Source organism: Talaromyces rugulosus, chromosome III, assembly GCF_013368755.1.
Source record: "Talaromyces rugulosus chromosome III, complete sequence".
NCBI classification, from domain to species: domain Eukaryota; kingdom Fungi; phylum Ascomycota; class Eurotiomycetes; order Eurotiales; family Trichocomaceae; genus Talaromyces; species Talaromyces rugulosus.
Window position 1 is genome coordinate 4,482,337 of NC_049563.1, and position 20,757 is coordinate 4,503,093.

Below are 20,757 nucleotides of genomic sequence, written 5' to 3' on the forward strand. Positions count from 1 at the left end.
ACCCGGAGTTTCATAGGAGAAGCATGAATGCATCACAGCCTATTTCTTAGTGGCTGAGTCAATCACGATGCAAGCACTAATAGTCCGAGAATTGACTAAACATCAAAATCACACAAAACAAAAATGCCACGCTTATTCAATTCTAAGCGTTTCTAAGTACCACGAGTGGGTGGCCCATTGTGTTTCGAATTGTGCGTAGATGATGTCTGCCTCTTGGAACCTTGGGTTGTGTTGGATTTTGCCGACACATCTCTGGACCTGGGAGGATGTTTGCGAGTACGGAAGCTAGATGGTGCTTTCTGCCGTGATGCAGGACCCGGGGGTTTCTTTGCAAAAGCGACCGACTTCGCGTTCGTAGATCCTGCAGGGTGTACACGAACCTGCCAGTTTCCGGAACTGTCTTTCTCCGGTGGGTCAAAGGCATATGGCTCAATACTATGGACCTGCATGGGTTTGAGAATTTTGGGGCGCATTCGTGTAGGTGGAGGAAGAGCCGCATGCCATGCGTTCGGTGGTGCCATGATCGGTATGTGAACAATAGGCAATGACCCAACCTCACGATCCTCGAAAATTGCTTCTTCCTCTTCAACCTCCTTGGAAACCACTTTACTAGCAACGCTAGGTTCCATTGTGGTTACTTGTCGGAGTGAATGCGGGAGCGAAACAGCCGCTGAAGCTGGATTAGATTGAACATCGAGCGGCTCTCGGGTCGCAGAAGTCACGGCCAAAGTGTTCCTCTTTTCAGGTACAGCGTTTTTCCCTAATAGCCCGTTGATACGGTCTTGCCAAGATGTGGCAACGTTTACCTGGCGAGTAGGTCGAGGCGGAGCCATTGCCATGGAAGCAAAGGTCGGTGGCTTTGAAGGTGCCGCTTTACCTTTTGGTGGCAGTCTAACGACAGGTTTGGGAATGGGTAAGTTGACCAACGGACGGTAGATATTGCCACTAAATGCCGGATGAGAGGAATGCTCCTCAGGGGGTGGAGGAGATGGGCTTCGAGGTCGTGCGTCATCAACGATCACGGTACCTTTTGGTGTATCTGTGATTGTAGGGAAAAAGCGGGATCCACGACCAATGACATTACTAAAAGGCCGAGGTTGGGTCTCTGTGAATGGAAGACCATCGATAGAAGCATCGAAACCAGGCAGGCTTGGTAAAGGTGCTGGTGCTTCTGTTTGCTTCACCACACTAACTACTTGCCTTTTCCCAGCCTGCTCACCTGGCTGAACTTGGCGCCATGTTTCGGCTAATTCACTGATATCAAGCGAAGCAGAGGGTTCATCGCGCATAGATTCAAGCTCCCGTTGGAAGCGTTTATTATCTTCTGCGTCCTGCTTGGCTGCAACCGCAGGAAAACTGTTCCAAGCCGCGGTTGCACCACGACGAGGTTCAGAGGCCCAATGAGTATTTGGAGGTCCAATAGGCCGTGGCCTAGTGATTGCTTGAAACGGTTCATATGAAACATGGCGCTTTTCAGATGGGGGAAGAGCGGATAGAGGCTGGCCGTCTTTTCCAAGTCTTGTGGAGGTAAAAGGTTGGGGTCCGCTCATCTTATCCATATTTCCAGGGAGAGGTACAATAGACGTAGGCTCAGCCAAGGCGATAGGAGTGCGTAGAGACAGGTCCCGTGGAGAAAAGTTGGTTAGGCTGCGATCGAAGGTGCCGTTCCCAAGAGTTTTATCGCTGCTAAGAGGTTTCCACGGATTTGAACTTGGAGAAGGGTGATTGCTAAGCTTTGGTGCGGTGGTCCAAGGCGAGTATGTGTTAGGGTTGATATTGCCCTTCCATTGTGAATCTTTCTCATCGGATGTGGAGTCTTCGACATCTTGACCATGGGCTTTGGGGAAAGATTCACCATGTGGCAATATGCCATTCGGCTGAACGGGCTCTGCTTTAGCATCTCGAGCTGGAGACACACCACGACGGGGAGGTGCAGATACCGTTGAAGGCTTCTCGACGACACGTTCTTGAATAGAAGGGACAATTTTCTTAACCGGCTCCGGTGGGTGAACTTTCATCATTCCGTACTGCTTGGGTTCTCCAGTTGGTTCAGGGACTGGGGGCTTCGGAGGAGACTGAACCGTAGGGCGTGTACCTGGCAAGGATGTAGAATCTGCTTGATCTTCAGGTTTGGCCTTAACTTCAGGTGCAGGCCCCAGGGCTTCCAGCTTCAAACGAATTCGTTCTCGGCGAGCTGCTTCCTCCTTTTGTTCTTGTTCAATCCTCCTCTGACGAGCCTCCATCCTCTTTTCCTTCATAATACGCTGCTGCATGATCACTAAATCTTCGCTGGAGCTTTGCGGAACTTCCTGGCTCGGCGCTTCCGGTTGGGTTTGTGCCGCTCCAGGTTGAGACACTGGGGGTGCATACGCACCGTTGTTTGGCGCCCCGGGTTGCCCTGGTATGCTGGCTGCAGGTTGTTGGTTATCCTGCAAACCGGGCTCCTTCACATGAGGGGCCTCATTTGGTTGTATCGGATGTTCCAATGTCCCATTTACTTGAGAACCCCGCCTACCGTCATGGGTCTTTCCAGGACCATCAGGTCGCCCAAACGACATCCGACGGCCATAGCTACCACTACCACCGCTAACATTTGACGAGGCACGTCGACGGGTCCAAGGGCCAATTTCCGGGTGGGTAGACCTATGAGTTTGAAACGCAGCGGACGGTTCTGCAGGACCAGCGAGATCATTGCCACCAGGCCGCTGGAGAACCGCTGGGGCGCGCGAGTGGACTTCTTGGCGAGTTGAGCCTTTCCTGTTGTCCGGGACCGGTTCATACCTGCCAGAGTGAGAATTAAAAAGCTCTCGTGGAGCATTCGATTGTTCGTCTCGCCAAGAGCGGTTGAAATCATCCGCCGCTATTTCGCGCGTAGGTATAGAATGAATGGCATTTTCCGGAACTGCTTGTTCTCTATTCGGCATTCGAGAAATATGCTGGCCCTGAGCACCTTGAAAAGGCGGGTGTATGGGTGAAATTCTCTCTACAGGTGGTAGTGCTGCCCACGGAGACTTGGATGGTGGCGGCGCGGGGCTTTTCACAGTCAACATTGGCCTGTCACCACCAGATCTGGAGGCAATGGCAGCCTTTGCTTGTTGTTGCTGCCTCTCTGCACTGGCACCCAAACGAAGAACAGTAGCATTCGGCCCAACTGTAGTCGACGGTTTCGATAGAAGCGTCCTCGGTGCCTCACGTGGTACATTTTCTTCTGGATGATGTGCAACTTCCTTCGCTTTATGGGTTTGTGGCGTATCTTGAGGAGGGACATCATTTTCAGCATGTGTGAGATTGATCTTTGTCCCATCGTTCCATTCGATAGTCTCCGGGGCCCAGTCCTCTTCGTCATCATCGATGTCTGCCCACTTAGCTTCTGTCGCTTTCCCATCTTCCTGTATCCGAGACGTCATGTGGATGCCATATTGTTGTTTTAACTCTTCATCGGTAAGATGCTTCGTAGACGGAGGTTGGGCAGCTGCAGGTTGAAAATTAGAGGAGTTTTATGTGCTGAGGATGTTGGAAGCTTACGCCTGTTTTTGTTCCAAACCTGACTTGGGTCAGGGCCACTTGAGGTAGCCTTCAAAGAGGCACTAGGCTTAGACAATGACCCAAGCCCACTCGTGGTCTTTGCAACTAGGCGCGGCCGTGTCGCAAGTTGTGGAGAAGCGATCGAAGAAGAAGAAACAGGCGTGGTTGCTATGGTCGTTAGCTCAGTTCCCTCGGGAGAAGATGATTGGATAGTACGTTTGTCACCAGGTTTGGGGACTGTTGAGGATCCCGGTGCTTTGGGCACTGAAAATTTTGCAAACGAAACAGGCTTAAATGCCGTTGGCTTTTTCATAGATCCAGTCCGAGCATGATGACGACCGTCGTTTCGACTTGTGTCGGTATCCGATCCACCAAGCGAGCTGTCTTCACCACCATCTGAGAGCGACGCAACACCGTTTAATTCCAACGCTCTGCTGGCCACAGAGTTTGGCCCTTGTCTACCCACATCCTGCCAGTTGTCAGCACCTCCCTCTGCAGACACAGAAGTCCCGCTACTCACTCCATTGCCTTGGCCAACGAAATTTTCACTCTCATTTATATCCATAGCTGTCTTGTGTTCGCCGGTTGATGGGCTGTCTTGTTCGTCAAGTTGATTAATGGTTATCCTCCCCACGTCCCCTTCAGCAGAAGTCTTGTCGTTGATGCTCGCAGGAACGTCGGATGGCGAGAACTCGCCGCCCGACCGGGTTTGGTTTACCACATCGTGACTGACCGGCTCTGCCATGCCAACATGCGATGCTAAAAAAGCCGATTTTGATAAGTCAACGGAAGGACTCTCCGGAGATGACGACGCAGGTAGCTGGACGGGAAGAACACGAATGTTGGGCAAAGCAGAGGGTGTCTGGAGGTGTATGTGAGAAACTAACTGTCAAGTATTTGAGACTGCCACGGTGTTGTAGTGGGTCGATGGCGGAGTCTTTTGGAGTTCGACACAGTTGCCCTGATGACGCGAAACAAAGGGACCTTTCCGCCAAATTATAGGAAATCTTTCGCAGCGCCGGGCGGTATGAAAGATCCTTTGGAAAGAAACGGGCTGGTGCCTTGAGCGGGAACCCCTTGGTGCGATGAAATTCTCGTCGCGTATGACGATGAACAAACCGATACGGGGCAAGCTGTACGAAATCGGGGTTGAAGCCAGAAGTCGCCGCTTTCGGTTAGCGGGCGAAGGACCGCAGCATGACATGCAAGGCTGATAGGCGGTCGGCGGCGGCATTAATCAATTATTGGCTTTGATGGCTCATTATGAGTTCCTATTATTGACCAGAAGCCCGAAAATTCAATAGTAAATAGCACTGTGACAAGTCTGACAATAGTGGCTACAATGGTGGCTCTACGCGAGGGCCAACTTGAAGCATCTTCGTCTAATTATGTCTCTCTCTCTCTCTCTCTCTCTCTCTCTCTCTCTAATGCGATACGAAGATTCATGGATGGTGAGAATTATCTGAACATATGAAATTGCGCAAGTTGCATCTGTCTTGACTAATATTCTAGCTACATGAGTAGACGCGGACCAGCTGGCTCCTTCTGGGCCGATGATTGTAGTGTCACAAGTATATGTACAGTCCGCTTCTAATCACTGTTTCTTCACCAAGGATCCCCCATCGATAGTCCTCTAGTGAGGGTGGTTCTTGTGGTGGCCTAAATCAACGTTAGCTGGAAACATCCTGAATAACCAAGGCGGGCTGCATACGGAGATGGTAGTAGTATTGAATGCTGTAGTTCACGAGCAAGAGAGTTCCGATGACGTGGACCAGGGCTGTTTTTTTCGTCGATAAATCGTCAGATCATGTAATTCACATTCACACAGATATAATAGTGCTTACGCATGGGCGAGGCCTTCTTTCCGTTGAAGTAGCGGGCTTGGTAACGCTCGAGGAGACCAGTGGGCTTAGGCGCAGGAGCAGCACCACGGGGGAGACGGGCGTAGAAGTTGACTACACGTTCCATACGTGCAGCATCTTGAGCAGCACCGATTGCCTGAAACATTGTCAGTAAGCCGATAACAACAAATCCCTTGAAGTTCTGAGGCTCCAATGCGTATCGAATCCACGCTCGTGTGTAGTCCACCAGAACATGGCGATCGGATACAGCGGAATGGAATCGGAATGGTTTCAAGGACTCGGAAGGCGAAGACTCACGGTAGGGGACGCAATCTAGGTAACGGTCAGCAACATCGCGCGAACCCGATGGGGGAGGTATTCCTCGGGTAATCGTACCTTGGGTGGGATAAGGGTGGACAGAGCCCGACGAGTGATGTAGCTCATTTTGGCGATCTATAATTATTCAAAATAACAGCGTCAGTCGATTCCGCCCGTTGTGGACGCCAATTGCGCGGGTAGTACCTTGATTCAGCGGGAGACTTTGAATGAAGAAGCATGAAAAGCGGGAAGAGAAGGAGAGGTGAAGTTCTTCCCGACATCTGGCGTTGCGGACGCATCAGCCACGCTTATGTAACCCGCACCAGCCACGGGCGCCGGAAGTGACTTTCGAAGCAACAGCAGCAACGTCCGCCCTTTCCAAGCTACTGCGATTCTTCTCACAATAACACAATGCCAATCGTCAGAGCGCAAGGCATCGCGCAGGGCCTTTCCTGCCTACGGGCAGCCCGAGCTGCTGGCCCTATCGGCGCTCGCTTTATCTCCAATGCCCCGGCCGGCGCTCCAGTGAAAACGAGCCCTTCCGAGGCACCCACCACTCCTGCAAAGGATAGCTCTCTGATTAGAAAGGAGAGCCCTGGAGAGGCAATGGCTCGTCATCAGCCAGATTACAACGCGACCATTGATCACGCCACCTCGTTAGTTCCCCCGCATCTATGATTGTGCCGAATTTGCCTAACTGTCGTCCCTCAGTTCCTTTTCGCCTGTTCCGAAGCGAGTTATGGATGGAAGCGAGCCAGGAGACGTCGTTGCTGCTGCTGTTCTGTCCGGAGCACCGACCGATCTGCAAGCACGAACTGTGAGGTATGGTTGCAAAGTAATTTTCACTACGTATTTTCTGAATTAACCCCCGCAACAGAATCTATAAACCCGCGAAGCCTGCAACTCAGTCCGGAACCTGGCACAGCGCCCACTGGCGGATGGATTGGGATATTCTGCAAAAGGGTCACCGATGGGAAAACCCTCTTATGGGCTGGCAGTCTTCTGCTGATGTCATGCAGGGCACCAACTTGACTTTCAAGAGCAAGGAAGACGCTATTCTATTTGCGCAGAAGCAGGGCTACGAATACTTTGTTCAGGAGCCCAACGAGCGCAAGTTTGCTCCAAAGGCTTACGCAAACAACTTTGTTCACGAGCCCAAGAAGATCAAGCACATCAGAACAAAATAGATAGCCTGTTGGGCCATGGTGTACATAAGACAGTGGTTGGCTTATTATGGAGTTTTGAATTTTCGTGCAATACAATATCAACACGATGGTATATCATCTATTATGAAATATGGATCGTAACACAGGTCTAGGCCAACTAGACGGATCAGCAATATGGTTCTACATATCAGCAAGCAATTTTACTACGCAAACAGTGCATACAGGGCACATTAAGTAATCTCTACCATGAAAAGTGCATTTTCATTAATCAGTTGATCTGTGGTCAATTTTTTGAAAGGTGAAATGAATGATATAAAGGTCTAAACACTCCTTGAAGGCTTAAGTACACCAACTGATGTTCTCCGAATGAAACCCAGGCCATGGAATAATACATATTTAGATATCCTTACCCCTCGAAATATTCACAAGCTACAGATACTGACAGCACGCATTGCATTGTTGAGGTACTGTTTTGTATCATGCCATACACCAACCGACTTGATATCCAATTCATTTCGGTCTATATCAGATTACTGCTCCATCAAGGAAACAAACCATTAATTCTTAAAATGAAGTTTTCAATTTCCTTGACTAAATTATCAATTAATGTCTTGTTATTCGAGCATGCACTGTTGAGAGTTGTCTGGAATTGATGCACGTGTAGCTATACCTGACACGAGGGCTTATTCAATGTTAGTTACATATAGACAATTTTCGTACCATTAATAGAAATTCTATTTTACATGCCTTTAATACACCATTGGAACATTCCATGTCGCCTCATGACATCTAGCTAAAAAAAAGACTTGGAAAAATAATGATGATGGGGACTTGGTCATTTATATACAACGGGGAACATTCAATATTATTGGAGAGGATAAAGATGAAAACAAATAACACTTCCCCCGGCTATATTTTAACCCAAACATGTCCATGTCAATACGGAGCAAAATAATATAAGGTGCCATCAGTGCTGTTGGTCTTTACTACTCTTCAGTGACTAGATGGGCGGAATAGCCCCGCCTCCCCGCTGGAATTTTTATCGCGATAAGATTGATTAAAAAAAAATCTTGCCTATACCTTGTTCGCAAACCCCCTCATATATTCTTAGCTTCAACAGATCTATTCAAAACCTCCTTTCCAAAATCAGACAGAAAAAAACGAAAACAGCCAGCCATGTCTGAAACACCAGAAGACACCGTCGCAGCATTACGCAAAGTCCTAACTGCGGAAACGGAACCCCTCGCACGCAGATTTCGCGCCTTGTTTTCCCTGAAGCATGTCGCCTGTATGAATCCCCCGGTTGATCAGACACTACCTGCGATCGAAGCTATAGCAGCGGCATTCACGTCCTCGTCGGAGCTTCTGAAGCACGAGCTTGCATACTGTCTGGGACAATCCAGAAACGAGAGCGCCGTGCCCCATTTGGTACACGTTCTTGAAGATCGAAAGGAGGATGCAATGTGCCGGCACGAAGCTGCGGAGGCCCTGGGCGCTTTGGGTTATGCTGAGAGTTTGGAGATTCTGAAGACGCTGAGGGATGACCAGAGTGAACTGGAAGTTGTGCGAGAAACATGCGACATTGCCGTGGACAGAATTCTTTGGGAAACCTCAAAAGATGGCAAACAGGAAAAGCTCAAGCCAAGGTCAGTTTCGTTGACGCTTTGTTGATTTGATATACGAAGCACGTATATTATGTGATCTATCTACTAACGCTTTGGGTGTTACAGCGACTTTGCATCTATTGACCCTGCTCCACCACTTCCGCTGTCCGTGAAGGAACCATCCATTTCAGAACTCGAAACAACATTGCTCGACACTAAACTCCCTCTTTTTCAAAGATACCGTGCAATGTTCGCCTTAAGAGATCTCGCATCACCGCCTGGATTGCCAACGGCTGTACCAGCAATCAACGCTTTGTCAAAAGGACTGAAAGACCCATCTGCACTCTTCCGCCATGAAATCGCATTTGTATTCGGTCAACTGTGCCATCCTGCTTCGATTCCGAGCCTTACAGCCACGTTGAGCGACTTGAACGAAATAGGCATGGTGCGGCATGAGGCAGCCGAAGCACTCGGAAGTCTTGGGGACGAGGAAGGAGTGGACGAAATCTTGAAAAAGTTCTTGGATGATCCGGAGCAGGTGGTGAGAGACAGCATTATCGTTGCCCTCGATATGGCGGAGTATGAGAAGAATGGCGACAAGGAGTACGCCTTGCTGCCCGCCGTTCCCGTGGCTTGAGGCCGATCTTTTTTGCATATAAAAATATAGACTGTATTCCTTCCTTTCCCCAATATTAAATGATGTCCAATATGATATTTTTGCAAAGCCAAGCGTGTATTAGTTGTTGACAGTCTCCCTAGAAGCGCACGAAAATTAAAACGGGTCTCGAATCTTCAACAAAGTGCACATACCTGTAGCCACACACGCATCGATAGAATACCGTAGAGCCTTCATCAGCACTTCGCAGCTGGGCAGTGGTGAAGAACATTTCCTTTCGACCACACTTGTCGCAGACTTTCTGTGTAAGGACCTCTGTACTTCTGTCCTCGGCGGTCAGCGTCTGCAGGGCAGACCTTTTTGCTCTCAGAGCAGAGGGAAAGGCATTCGGCTTGGATTCGGAGAGGATAGTCTGAGAGAGAGTATCTAGAATTTCGTAAGCTTCAATACCATCGGATATGCTTCAATACCATGGGATATGCCTAGAATGTATTTACCTTTATTTCGTGCGCCGCAAGCTTCGCACACCAGTATGGCATCGGGGGATCCAGTGCTTTCTTGCAGCAAGTTGCCGCAGTCTGTGCAAAAAATAAGGGAGCCAATGGCCGACATGGTCACAAGCAAGCGAATAAATAAATAAATGAGAATGGGGGTATGTCAGAAAAAACAGCTGGAAAGAAGGGACCAAAAATAATGTGAGGGGAAAAAAAAAGTTGTATGCGGCTGTCGGTCTTGAAAAGAACGTCTAGGTTAGCACCGGCCTATTGGTGTCGAGTCTTTTGTCGACGGGCCCGGTGGAGCGCCAGCAGCAAATAGCAGACGAGTTCGCGCTTAACGTGCGGCAACTGCCCAGAAAGACGCCCTTGAAGCAAGAGAAGTGAAAAGTGACAATTTGTTGACGGCTTCGTGAATGGCCGCCTCTCGTCGACTTCTCTCTTGTCTTAAATCATGCGCCTTCATGGATCCCAACTTCACGGCTTGATAGATCCAACATTCCGGCCGTTGGGAGGAGCAGAACGCCATGGACCATCCCCGGCCTACGATACAGGTGGTCATCAATGGCCTGGGACAGCCTCAGGGCTATCCCCTCAACGCCCCAAATGGCGGACAGCGCAATAACCGACCGTTACAGGTGGACGAAGCGCTGCAATATTCTCCCATGACCAGTGCGCCGGTGTTTGGCCTAGGTACACCCCCCGCTTCATTTGCCCGTCATCGAGCTGTCACTGATGAACGAAGACTCAATAACACAGCCTGACGTCGGCGGACAAGCCTCTACCAATTTCTCCACGTATTCCCGATCGGCCGCTCGAAAGATCATCCAGGATCTCAACAATGAGACTCGTCTGGGCCCGAAGAAGTCAGCTCTGCTGGGAGCGGTTCGTCAAGAGCTGCTGACTGAACACCTGAGTGCAGAGAAACTGTCAGATTTGTACGCTTGCTCACTCTTGGGAAGCCACCTTGTCGCTGTCGTTGCTAATGCCATGTGACCTCTCAAATAGCAAGTTCAAGCTCCCTCAAAGCTTGAAGCAGAACGGCCACCCGTCGCAAAAGGAAGCTTCTGCAACGACCACGAAATTGAGCCCCTTTGCTAGCTTGATGCTAAATGCCACAAACATTGCATTCACCTGTAAGCTCGCTGCACTCGGCGATGTTGTGAGGAAAAACTAAAGGAAGTCCCAGATCCCCAACGTGAAGCGTTTGCATCGGTCGCGAAGCCCAGCGGCGGCTCCTTCCCTCCCAGTACCGACTCCCCCGCCAACGGTCAAAGACAGTTCCTTCGTCCTGCTGTGCTCGTTCCACCCCTCGACCCTTCGAAGAACTATCACTTGGGTGAGGATCAAGGGGCTCCCAAACGCCGGAAGCTGAACGCGGAGTACGACACATCGGCCACCGACCTGCGACTCAAAGATCAAAAGGAAGAAGCAGATGCGGCTTTGTTGAAGCTACAAGATTTCATGCATGAGGTTTTTGAAACAGAAGACCGACTTGAACCTGATACCTCTTCTGCCGCTCTGGCACAAGAGTCAAATACCATGTTTAGGGTTACGAATGTTTTGGAAGTGCGCGGGCCTATCTTGGGCCCAGAAAGCCACTCTCGACTCCAGAAGTCGTTGCAGAAAGTTACGGGCTTCGGGCGGTTGCACGACATTCCCTCTGAGTATATCACTCGTCTTCAAAAGTTGTGTGAGCAGCCTATAATATCTGCACAAGGTCTAGACCTAAGGCTAGATGACCCTTCGAACGATGCCGATACACAGACATGGCTCTTCAAACTTGAAGATATGTACAACACTCTTCTCGCTATTGGAACCCTTCTCCAAACCATGTCAGGGCGGCGGAGCGAGAAAGACCTCTGCCCCGAGGATCTTATACAAGCAGTACCCAATGTACTAACAGCTGTTTTTGACCACTGCATTATCCCTGCTGCTGAATGTCGCCCTGTCGACAAAGACTCAAAGCTTTTCGAACTCGTTAGCCGTGAGAAGAGAATTATTGGCAGTCTGAATCACCAAGCAAGGAAGCTCTTAGTGTCGCTGGCCAACTTCTTTTCGCGAATCGATGTTTCCGAGGGGGTGGTCACATCTACAATGTTTCTTACGACTAAGCTGATTTTCGTCGAGAATGCGCACAACGACAAAGATTCCGCTATCGGCTACCAGAAATTCGAATCTGTTCGTCGCGCAGCTATGGATGTCCTTGCTAAGATTTTTTCTCGCTACCCAGATCAACGTCCCTACATTCTTGACGAGATTCTCGTGTCCCTGGAAAAGTTACCTTCCACCCGCCAGAACGCCAGGCAGTTTAAACTCATCGATGGCAAGAACATACAGTTGCTTACCGCTCTTGTAATGCAACTTGTACAAACCACGGCTATGGATACACCACAGTCCAACAAGTCCAGGGCCAAACGCCGAATCCCCGCTCCCCGTGGCGATAATGACGATGACGATGAGCTTGTTAACACCAAGTACGAGGATGAAAGTGAATTCGATAATGACTCTGATGATGGGTTTACATCTAAGGCGTCCTTAGAAAGGCTTGCAAGTCGAGCGAACAAACTTTACGACAACGCAGTTAGAAGCGCTCAGTATATAATCAAGTTCATCGTTCAACGTGCCATGACGTCAACAAAAACAGGAGACCAGCCCTATCGAAATATCCTCGATCTCTTCACAGAAGATTTGCTTGGCGTTTTGGGATCAACAGATTGGCCTGCTGCAGAGCTACTGTTACGTATTCTTGCATCTCATATGGTCGGCATCGCTGAACTTGATAAGAGTTCTGCAACAGCGAAGAACATGGCTCTTGAACTGCTTGGTTGGATGGGCTCTGGAATCTCGGACCTTACTGCTACTGCCCAACACTTGATGCTCTCTATGGAAGAGGGGGGCAATACTATCACCGAGTACCTTCGACAGGCCTATGATGAACATACCAGACATGCATTGCATCCACAAGATCTCGTGGCCGTAGACGGCCCGTATCGTATCACATTGGAATACCTACAGGATCGAGATCTCGACAACTGGCAACTTACCAGCGCTCGGGGCTACTACTTGGTTCAATGGGCAAAGACAGTTACGTCCGCGTATTACGAATCAGCCGATCGAGACACTGTTAGTCAAGATCGACGAGTGCATGAGCTGTTGTCTCTACTTCCCAAGCTTTTATCAGATCCAAAATGGCTCGAAACCAATAGGTATGTATCTGACATGAACATTCTAAAACAAAACGAGACGATATTAACTACTAGGCATGCAGTCATTATAACAACGTTTCAACCGCTCATGGAAAGTTCGCGTATATCTTGACTGTTCTCAATATGGGATTTTCCAAAGCTTTCGATACTATCTTAAAGGTGTTATTGAATTCGATCACTAGTGACCAAGCAAAGGTCAGGAGCCGCAGTTTAAAGAGTGTTATTACAATGCTTGAAAAAGACCCGAGTCTTCTCGATCGAGACTCATCTGTCATGCGGGTGATTCTCAGATGTGCAACAGATGCTTCTCCTATGGTCCGCGACTCCGCTCTTTCGTTAATTGCCAAGTGTATTGGGTTGAAGCCAGGGCTTGAAGAAGAAGGATGTCGAGCCATTCTTACTTGTGCTGGTGATGCCACAGCTGGTGTCCGAAAGCGCTGCATTACACTTTCGAAAGACATCTTTCTCAAAACAGTTCGCAAAGACCTGAAGCTTGCTATTCTTGAGAGTTTACTGCAAAGAACAAGTGACTTTGAAGAAGGCGTGGCAGGTCAAGCTCGGCAGACTATGGAGGAGCTCTTGTTTGCCCCTTTCTATTCAACCATTGACACTTTGCAAGACGCGCCAAAAACCAAAGTAGCATTAGCAGATCAGGTTTCTCTTGTTGTCAATTTGGTTCAACGCAGTGAAAATTCCGAGGAGGGATTGGGATCATTCCTAAAGAAGATTATATCCGAGACCACTAAATCACCCACTCAGAATTTCAAGGTCTGCAAGGCAATGGTCGCCAACATGTTTGAAAGGGTTATCGACGACTCCGCCTCGCCCGAGAAACTAGGACATCAGGCCCTTCTTCAGACCATCACGGTCTTTGCCAAAGCTAATTCAAAGTTATTCATTCCCGAGCAACTCCAAGCGTTGCATCCGTATATCGGGAACCTCGTTACCGCAGACGATCTGTTCATTTTCCGGTCGGTAGTTGTCATCTACCGCTGTGTCCTCCCTTACATCTCATCAGCGCATAACGCATTTCTCAAAGAGGTGCAAAACGACCTCTTCAAAAGCGTCGCCAAGCTTTCTAGATCTGAGCTGAACGAAGTGATGGCATGTTTGTGGACTATCAATGGCGTTCTTCAAAACCCCGACAGACTGGTTAAACTTACAATATCGGTATTGAAAGGTATCGGCCAGGCCAAAGGAGTGGACCTCTCCGACAGCAGTAAGAAGGACTTGTTGAACCGGGCTCGCAGCTATGTGCGTATTGCAGGTTGCGTAGGAAGACACTGTGACCTTGAAAGTTTTGAGCCACACTTCAAAAAGTCCTTTCCTACATGGAAAGGTGGCTCTGTGGCTGGTCTTTTGGTCAATTTTATCTTGCCATTTATAGAACAACACCAACCGCTGGAGCTGAGAACGATGGCCCTCGAGAGTCTTGGGTCTATTTGTCAATCATGGCCTGCTCAGTTTAGCAGGGAGGAGCCTAGACGAGCGATCTCGGCCGTTTTCCAGGATGAGAATGCTGGCCTACACAACATAATCCTCCGGGCATTCTCTGACTTTTTTGCCATCCACGAGGGCAGATTAGAGAAACTCGTTCAACCCCAGGGTGATTCCTCTGATCCAGAAGCTGCGACCAGATTAGGCAGTTCCTTGAAAGCCAACGACAACGATGGTGCGGCAGCGTTAATTGCCCAGCACTTCCTCAAGGATATGCTGCGAATCGCTCATTCCAGGCAAGATTCATACTCGTTGACTGCCATCGAACTTATTGCAAGCATTAACCGTCAAGGTCTTGTCCATCCCAAAGAATGTGCCGGTGTCCTTGTTTCGTTAGAAACCTCAAACATCCCTGCTATCGCAAAGGTCGCGTTCGACACACACAAGATGCTTCATCAGCAATACGAATCTATGTTTGAACGCGAATACATGCGCGCCGTCCAAGATGCTTTTATCTACCAACGGGATGTTGTAGGAGACTCCAACGGAGCACTAGCGCGTCCTTATGCTGCGAAACTCGGCCCCCTTTTCGATATCGTCAAGATTAGCAACAGCAAATACCAGAAGAAATTTCTATCCAATTTCTGTTCAAAAGTGGATTTTGAACTTAAGAAACTTGATACGAGTGGAAACCCTCCCGAGCAATTACTTTTGGCAAGATTTTTGTGTCAAAACCTGGCATTCTTCGAATACGCGCAGCTTGCTGAGTTGCTACCAACTATTGCATGCATGGAGAGAATTGTCTCAGCCACCGGCACAGTTGTTGCTCATGCCATTGAGACCGAGATCTTTCCTCCTCAGATGGATCCTGTCAAGCAAGAAGGTGGCCTTGATAATATGGTGTTCAATGGTCAACCGGCGATGGCTCCTTCGCTGCCCGCTATTAATCCTCGTGCTCTACGGCACCTTGCCACCGCTGCTGCTATCTTGTCGATGCTATGGGAGGCACGATCACATATTAGGAGGCAATATGGTATCAATTCTCCTGTCAAGGGAAACGAACGCAAGGGAAATGCCAAGGAGCTCAATAAAACTCCGTCCAAGATCCACGGCATTACAGGCGATCGTTTCTGGGAAGCCATAGGCAGGAACATGGCCTGTCTTGATAGCGAACAAAATATGCTCGAGAAATGCCGCTCTTTCGCCACACTACTTTCCATCGATGACGAACTGAAAGTTTCTCGTGATGACGACGCTGATCGAGATAGCCTGGACGACGGCCTTGATGAGGACGTTGGCTCGACCAACAGAGGCAAACCTATGAAAAGAAAGAGCTCTCTGTCCGGAGGGTTGACGCCTAAACGTCCCAGGAACAGAAGCCGCAACGGTATCAACAAGAAACAAATCAGCTCCGAGCCGGAGGAAGCTGTGTTTTTTGACTGAAGCCGAAACCCATCACCTCTTATTTGCTTGTTTCCTTTATCTCATTTTATAGCATCTGGCTCACCGTGCTAGCGAGGCGTTATCTATAAAAGCGAAGGCCTGGATATTTCGCGGATCATGATTCAATCTTCTTCTTTTTCTCTTCTTCTTCTTGTGTTGATATTTAGTTAGTTCTAGTTCCACACGTGCTGTGGACATATTTGCTTTGGGCGTCTACATTTTACTTATATACGCATGAAGGAGCCAAACCGGAATATCGCGGTGTATTTTTAGTGCACAGTTTTTTCTATACCGTCAACATTGAAGCATTTGAAGCACACTTTAATACAAATTCCTAGTACTACAGGCAAAATAATAGAATAATCTACAATTCTATATATTAATGGAAACGCCACGTGACTCGGCGAATTAATCGCTGCCGAGAGCCGCTCAGTGCGGATCGATGACGTGCGCATCGCGGACCTGGCTGCTGCTAGCGCGGGAGGAGATTGGCCAGCTCGATGCTACCTACTACCAAACTACATCACAGCGTTGATTTTCTCCCTGTTATCTTCTTCTTGACACCCCTCCATCTTGTCCATTGGCCCCTCTCTTCCTGTCAATTTTTTGAGCATGGTTTTGTCGACTTCCTGAGCGCCTCTTCGTTCTCGTCTCCAGCGTTTCGATTGCACTGACCCCCGTCATGCAGACCAGACGGCTTGCCGGTCTTCCGGTCTTTCAAAATGCTTCCTCGTTTTCGCGATCGCTGAGGACAGGCATTCGCCCTCTTGTCCCTCCTAGACCGCTTGGAACTCGCTCCATATCCCTTCATCATGTGCAGCGCATTGCCCGTTTACGACAACAAGTCGCCCAGAAACCGCCCTTCGCTACCGGCCACAGCGTTCGCTCCATATCGAGTTTCAAGAAAGCCATTTGGCGCCGTCCGGTGCTGAGAGCACTGTACCACCTTTTTGCATACTGCGGTATTATCATCGTCGGTGGCGGTGCCTTTGTTGCCGGTGTCTTTCTCTATGATGCCTCGACCTATCGCGAAGATCCAGCTGCTGAGGATATCCCCGTGTCGGAATTGGCGTTGAACCCCAAACGTGGTGGACCGAAGAACTTGCCAATTGCAGAGATATTGGTAGATGATGAAGATAGCGAGGCCATGCAGGAGCAGCGCGATAAACCGAAGCTGGTCATCCTGGGTACCGGCTGGGGCAGCGTTGCTCTACTAAAGTCGCTCAACCCTGGAGATTATCATGTCACCGTGGTCTCCCCCGTCAACTACTTCCTGTTTACCCCGATGCTGCCATCGGCAACTGTTGGCACGCTGAGCTTGAAATCCCTAGTTGAGCCTGTGCGACGCATCGTTCACCGCGTGCGAGGTCACTTCTTGAAGGCTGAGGCTGAGGATATTGATTTCTCCTCAAAACTGGTGGAAGTATCGCAATTGGATTCGAGGGGGAAGCGCCAACACTTTTATCTCCCCTATGACAAACTTGTCGTTGCTGTTGGTATGTCGCCTCTCTGCCGGTATGACGTGAATTTTGTTTGCTGAACTATAGTTTTTCTAGGATCTACCACGAACCCGCACGGCGTCAAAGGGCTGGAGCACTGCAATTTCCTGAAAACAATAGACGACGCACGACAGATCAAAAACAAAGTCACGGAGAACATGGAGCTTGCCTGCTTACCCACGACTTCGGACGAAGAACGCAGGCGATTGCTCTCGTTCGTTGTTTGTGGCGGCGGTCCAACTGGTGTAGAGTTCGCGGCTGAGTTGTATGATCTACTCAACGAGGATCTAAGAGGCAACTTCCCCAAGATTCTAAGAAATGAGATTTCTGTACACGTTATTCAAAGCCGGGGTCACATTCTCAACACCTACGATGAAGCTCTTTCGACATATGCAGAGGTAATTGGCACTTCGCGCGCGTTTGGGATTCACGATCTTGGCTAACCCGTACTAGGCACGCTTTGCTCACGATCAAGTCGATATTTTGACAAGCTCCAGAGTGAAGGAGGTTCGTGCGGACAAGATTCTGTTTACGCAGGTCGAAAATGGAGAGACTGTGACGAAAGAGATACCTACTGGTTTCTGTCTATGGTCCACGGGAGTTTGTAAGTGCACACCCAATTTAACAGGTCATATTTCTCGGCAATAGCTAAATGCATGTGACATAGCACAAACCCCATTTGCGCAGAAGATCGCCAAGAAGCTCGAAGCACAGAACAACAAGCATGCATTAGAAACCGATTCGCATCTGCGACTAATTGGTGCGCCCATGGGCGACGTCTACGCTATTGGCGATTGCTCGACTGTCCAGAACAATATCGCCGAGCACATGGTAACATTCCTGCGCACAATCGCATGGGAAAAAGGCAAAGACCCGCAAAAGGTGCATCTCACCTTTAGTGAATGGCGTGAGGTGGCCGACCGAGTGAAGAAGCGATTCCCGCAGGCCACGAACCATCTCCGACGCGTGGATCGGCTGTTTGCCGAGTATGACAAGGATCGTTCGGGGACGCTGGATTTCGATGAGCTGCACGAGCTATTGTTGCAGATCGACTCCAAGCTGACGTCACTTCCTGCAACTGCACAGCGCGCCAACCAACAGGGCGAGTATCTCGGTCGCAAGTTTAACCAAATCGCCAAAGCACTGCCGGGCATGCGAGCCAATGAAGTTGACTACGGCGACTTGGACGAGGCTGTATACAAGGCTTTCAAGTACAAGCACCTAGGCAGTCTGGCGTATATCGGAAATGCCGCCATTTTCGACTTCAATGGCATGAACTACAGCGGCGGCTTGCTGGCCGTGTACCTCTGGCGCAGTATCTACTTTTCGCAGAGTGTCAGTCTACGCACTCGTATTATGCTGGCCATGGACTGGACAAAGAGGGCCTTTTTTGGTAGAGGTATGTTTAACTTTCGGGAACACTGATACATCTGTTGAAACCTAAGTGTTAACTGACAAATCTCGCAGATATAATGAGTTTTTAAAAAACAGGAATGTGTGTGTATATATACATTCATTTATTCATCCGGTCTTTTTGCAGCTAGAGACATTTTTTTTGCATGAAACATTAGACCCATGTCATCGATTCTGGCTTGTTATTTTTTATTTTTTTATTTTGGCCATCTGTAGCGTTCGAAATGTTTTTAAAAATGAGGTTCATTGTTATTATTATTGCTGTTGCTATTATGATTTTTCGCACGTTTTTCACAAGAATAATCAAATATATCGCCCAATTAAACAGGTACGAGCACTGAATATTCAAAATCTAGCTACACGGCTACGACATAAGTGGAAAAATTGTAATACCAAGTGACGTGCTTGTATTATACGACTGGTTTATATGATATCATAACAAAAAATTCCCCAACGCCACGCTAAACAGTATTAAGTTCCTTCGTATACACATGTCACGGTCATGAAAAAAAGTTGCCTTCGCGACGAAAGCTCCAATCATCTCCAAGTATTTCAAGATGATTAGGTTATGCCAGAAAGGTCAAAAAAATGGGTTTACACAATCATGGGGTCGATGGTCCCATCGTTTGTCATGACGGCATCATCAGAATTGCCATTTGCACTGGAATGGCGGTGGTCATTCGACTTTGATTTATCGTTACAGAGTCCGATGTCAAGATGATCGGGAATTCCGGGCTTTGTCTCTCGAGCCTTTTGCTCCGCCCAAGCACGAAGCTTGACCAAATTGCGCAGTCGAGCCTCTTTACGAGCGCCCTGGTTTTCCAAAATGGCTTGGTTGACCCTAGTGGCAATATCCTTGCGCAGATCGGGATGAAGAAGAGCAGCCAGTGCTGGTGTCAAACTTTCCGCTGGGAAGATTAGAAGGGCCAGAGTACGTTCCAAGTCCTCAAGGAATTGAGGATTGGTTGGTGCCCGCGGAGCAAGTCGAGACGTTGCAAATTCCAGCGCGGGGGTAATGTCCCCATTAGGAGTGGAAGTACATTTACGAATCAGTTCCACAAGCTGCAGACGAAGTAACGAGAAGTGGAGGGATGGATCCGCATCCAGAATCTGTCATCAGAACTTGTTAGTCACTGATTGAAATTGCAAGCCAAATTGTGAATCACAAGGAACATAGTCAAGACAATGAAGCCTTTTTTTTTGCTCATACTGAGGACTGAAGATGAGTTTTTATCATCAACACCCAAAAGGGTATATGAGTGGTGCATGAAACTGATATAATCATAGCAAAAAGAAAGGCGGTGGGGGATGAACGAAGAGAAAAAGGGAAAAAATCAGAGGCATACCTGAGGGTTCAGCTCGTTTATCTTTTCAATGGCTGTTTGGATATCACCCGAGTGGATCGCACTGCGAATCTCGACTCGTTCCTGAATCGACCCAATATCAGCTTTCGGCTGGATGTTGGCCTCGACGGCAAATCTTTTTGCTGCAGCAGGATAGCCATTGGTCACAAGGTAGTCCATGACTAGAGAGTTAATGTCACTACCAATGAATCATTAGCTTCATCGTCGATCAAAGCACAATATAGCCAATAGATTAAAAATGCAACACAAAATCAGATAACAAGTTAACATAGTTTCCTCAAGATATTTTTGGAGAGATTCCCAACTTGAATTTGACACATCATGGAAGACGGAGCGATAACAGAACACGTAGCAAAAGACAAAACTCACGCTTTGGACGGCTTGACCTCTTCGACCTTTCGGTCGAAGTGGTGCCACGTTGGTGTTGGAGACGCAGAAGTAGGAGACATCTGGACGTTGTTAGGACCACAAGCAAGCCCCGAGATCATGCGAACGGCGGGGCTCCTACGATGTTAGCGGCGGCCATGGCTGCCATCACGTTCCTGGAGCTGTATCAAGGGATTTGCAAAAGACTAGAATGGCTATCTGTCGACAAGACAGAGGCCATCAGGTCACCAGGTGTGAGGTAGTTGAGAAGATGAGAAGCAGAGAAGAGAAGAAGAGAAACAGAAGCGAGGTACGATTGGAAAAGCTCATCTGCGCTAAAACTCGCGCTAAAAACCGGGGCGCGAGTCGGGCCGAAGTGGGCTTTTGCAGCTGTGGCTGGAGCTGGCAATAATTATGTCAGCATAGCCATACCGCCACACCTTCGCGCCACAGGTTGCATCA

At 48.8% G+C, this 20,757-nt stretch overlaps 8 protein-coding genes across 8 annotated transcripts; 4 read left to right on the forward strand and 4 right to left on the reverse strand.

Annotated features, from left to right (window-relative positions):
* Positions 1-152: 152 nt before the first annotated feature.
* Positions 153-4,270, reverse strand: TRUGW13939_06323 (uncharacterized protein; the record flags this gene model as incomplete). The annotated part of the gene is made up of 2 exons (XM_035489476.1): positions 153-3,472; positions 3,526-4,270. The coding sequence occupies 2 exons, from the start codon at positions 4,268-4,270 to the stop codon at positions 153-155; spliced, it is 4,065 nt and encodes a 1,354-aa protein (XP_035345369.1).
* An 860-nt stretch (positions 4,271-5,130) lies between these two features.
* Positions 5,131-5,810, reverse strand: TRUGW13939_06324 (uncharacterized protein; the record flags this gene model as incomplete). Its single annotated transcript, XM_035489477.1, has 3 exons — positions 5,131-5,184; positions 5,344-5,523; positions 5,730-5,810. The coding sequence occupies 3 exons, from the start codon at positions 5,808-5,810 to the stop codon at positions 5,131-5,133; spliced, it is 315 nt and encodes a 104-aa protein (XP_035345370.1).
* A 285-nt stretch (positions 5,811-6,095) lies between these two features.
* Positions 6,096-6,871, forward strand: TRUGW13939_06325 (uncharacterized protein; the record flags this gene model as incomplete). Its single annotated transcript, XM_035489478.1, has 3 exons — positions 6,096-6,340; positions 6,396-6,506; positions 6,562-6,871. The coding sequence occupies 3 exons, from the start codon at positions 6,096-6,098 to the stop codon at positions 6,869-6,871; spliced, it is 666 nt and encodes a 221-aa protein (XP_035345371.1).
* Positions 6,872-8,026: 1,155 nt separating this feature from the next.
* TRUGW13939_06326 (uncharacterized protein) lies at positions 8,027-9,091 on the forward strand (the record flags this gene model as incomplete). The annotated part of the gene is made up of 2 exons (XM_035489479.1): positions 8,027-8,496; positions 8,581-9,091. 2 exons carry the CDS (start codon positions 8,027-8,029, stop codon positions 9,089-9,091), a joined length of 981 nt encoding a protein of 326 aa, XP_035345372.1.
* A 99-nt stretch (positions 9,092-9,190) lies between these two features.
* On the reverse strand, positions 9,191-9,682 carry TRUGW13939_06327 (uncharacterized protein; the record flags this gene model as incomplete). The annotated part of the gene is made up of 3 exons (XM_035489480.1): positions 9,191-9,209; positions 9,265-9,496; positions 9,568-9,682. The coding sequence occupies 3 exons, from the start codon at positions 9,680-9,682 to the stop codon at positions 9,191-9,193; spliced, it is 366 nt and encodes a 121-aa protein (XP_035345373.1).
* A 409-nt stretch (positions 9,683-10,091) lies between these two features.
* TRUGW13939_06328 (uncharacterized protein) lies at positions 10,092-15,653 on the forward strand (the record flags this gene model as incomplete). Its single annotated transcript, XM_035489481.1, has 5 exons — positions 10,092-10,257; positions 10,310-10,502; positions 10,573-10,700; positions 10,754-12,773; positions 12,836-15,653. The coding sequence occupies 5 exons, from the start codon at positions 10,092-10,094 to the stop codon at positions 15,651-15,653; spliced, it is 5,325 nt and encodes a 1,774-aa protein (XP_035345374.1).
* A 682-nt stretch (positions 15,654-16,335) lies between these two features.
* On the forward strand, positions 16,336-18,577 carry TRUGW13939_06329 (uncharacterized protein; the record flags this gene model as incomplete). The annotated part of the gene is made up of 4 exons (XM_035489482.1): positions 16,336-17,149; positions 17,210-17,550; positions 17,606-17,756; positions 17,820-18,577. The coding sequence occupies 4 exons, from the start codon at positions 16,336-16,338 to the stop codon at positions 18,575-18,577; spliced, it is 2,064 nt and encodes a 687-aa protein (XP_035345375.1).
* Positions 18,578-19,159: 582 nt separating this feature from the next.
* On the reverse strand, positions 19,160-20,464 carry TRUGW13939_06330 (uncharacterized protein; the record flags this gene model as incomplete). The annotated part of the gene is made up of 4 exons (XM_035489483.1): positions 19,160-19,675; positions 19,912-20,107; positions 20,299-20,378; positions 20,438-20,464. The coding sequence occupies 4 exons, from the start codon at positions 20,462-20,464 to the stop codon at positions 19,160-19,162; spliced, it is 819 nt and encodes a 272-aa protein (XP_035345376.1).
* Positions 20,465-20,757: the final 293 nt, after the last annotated feature.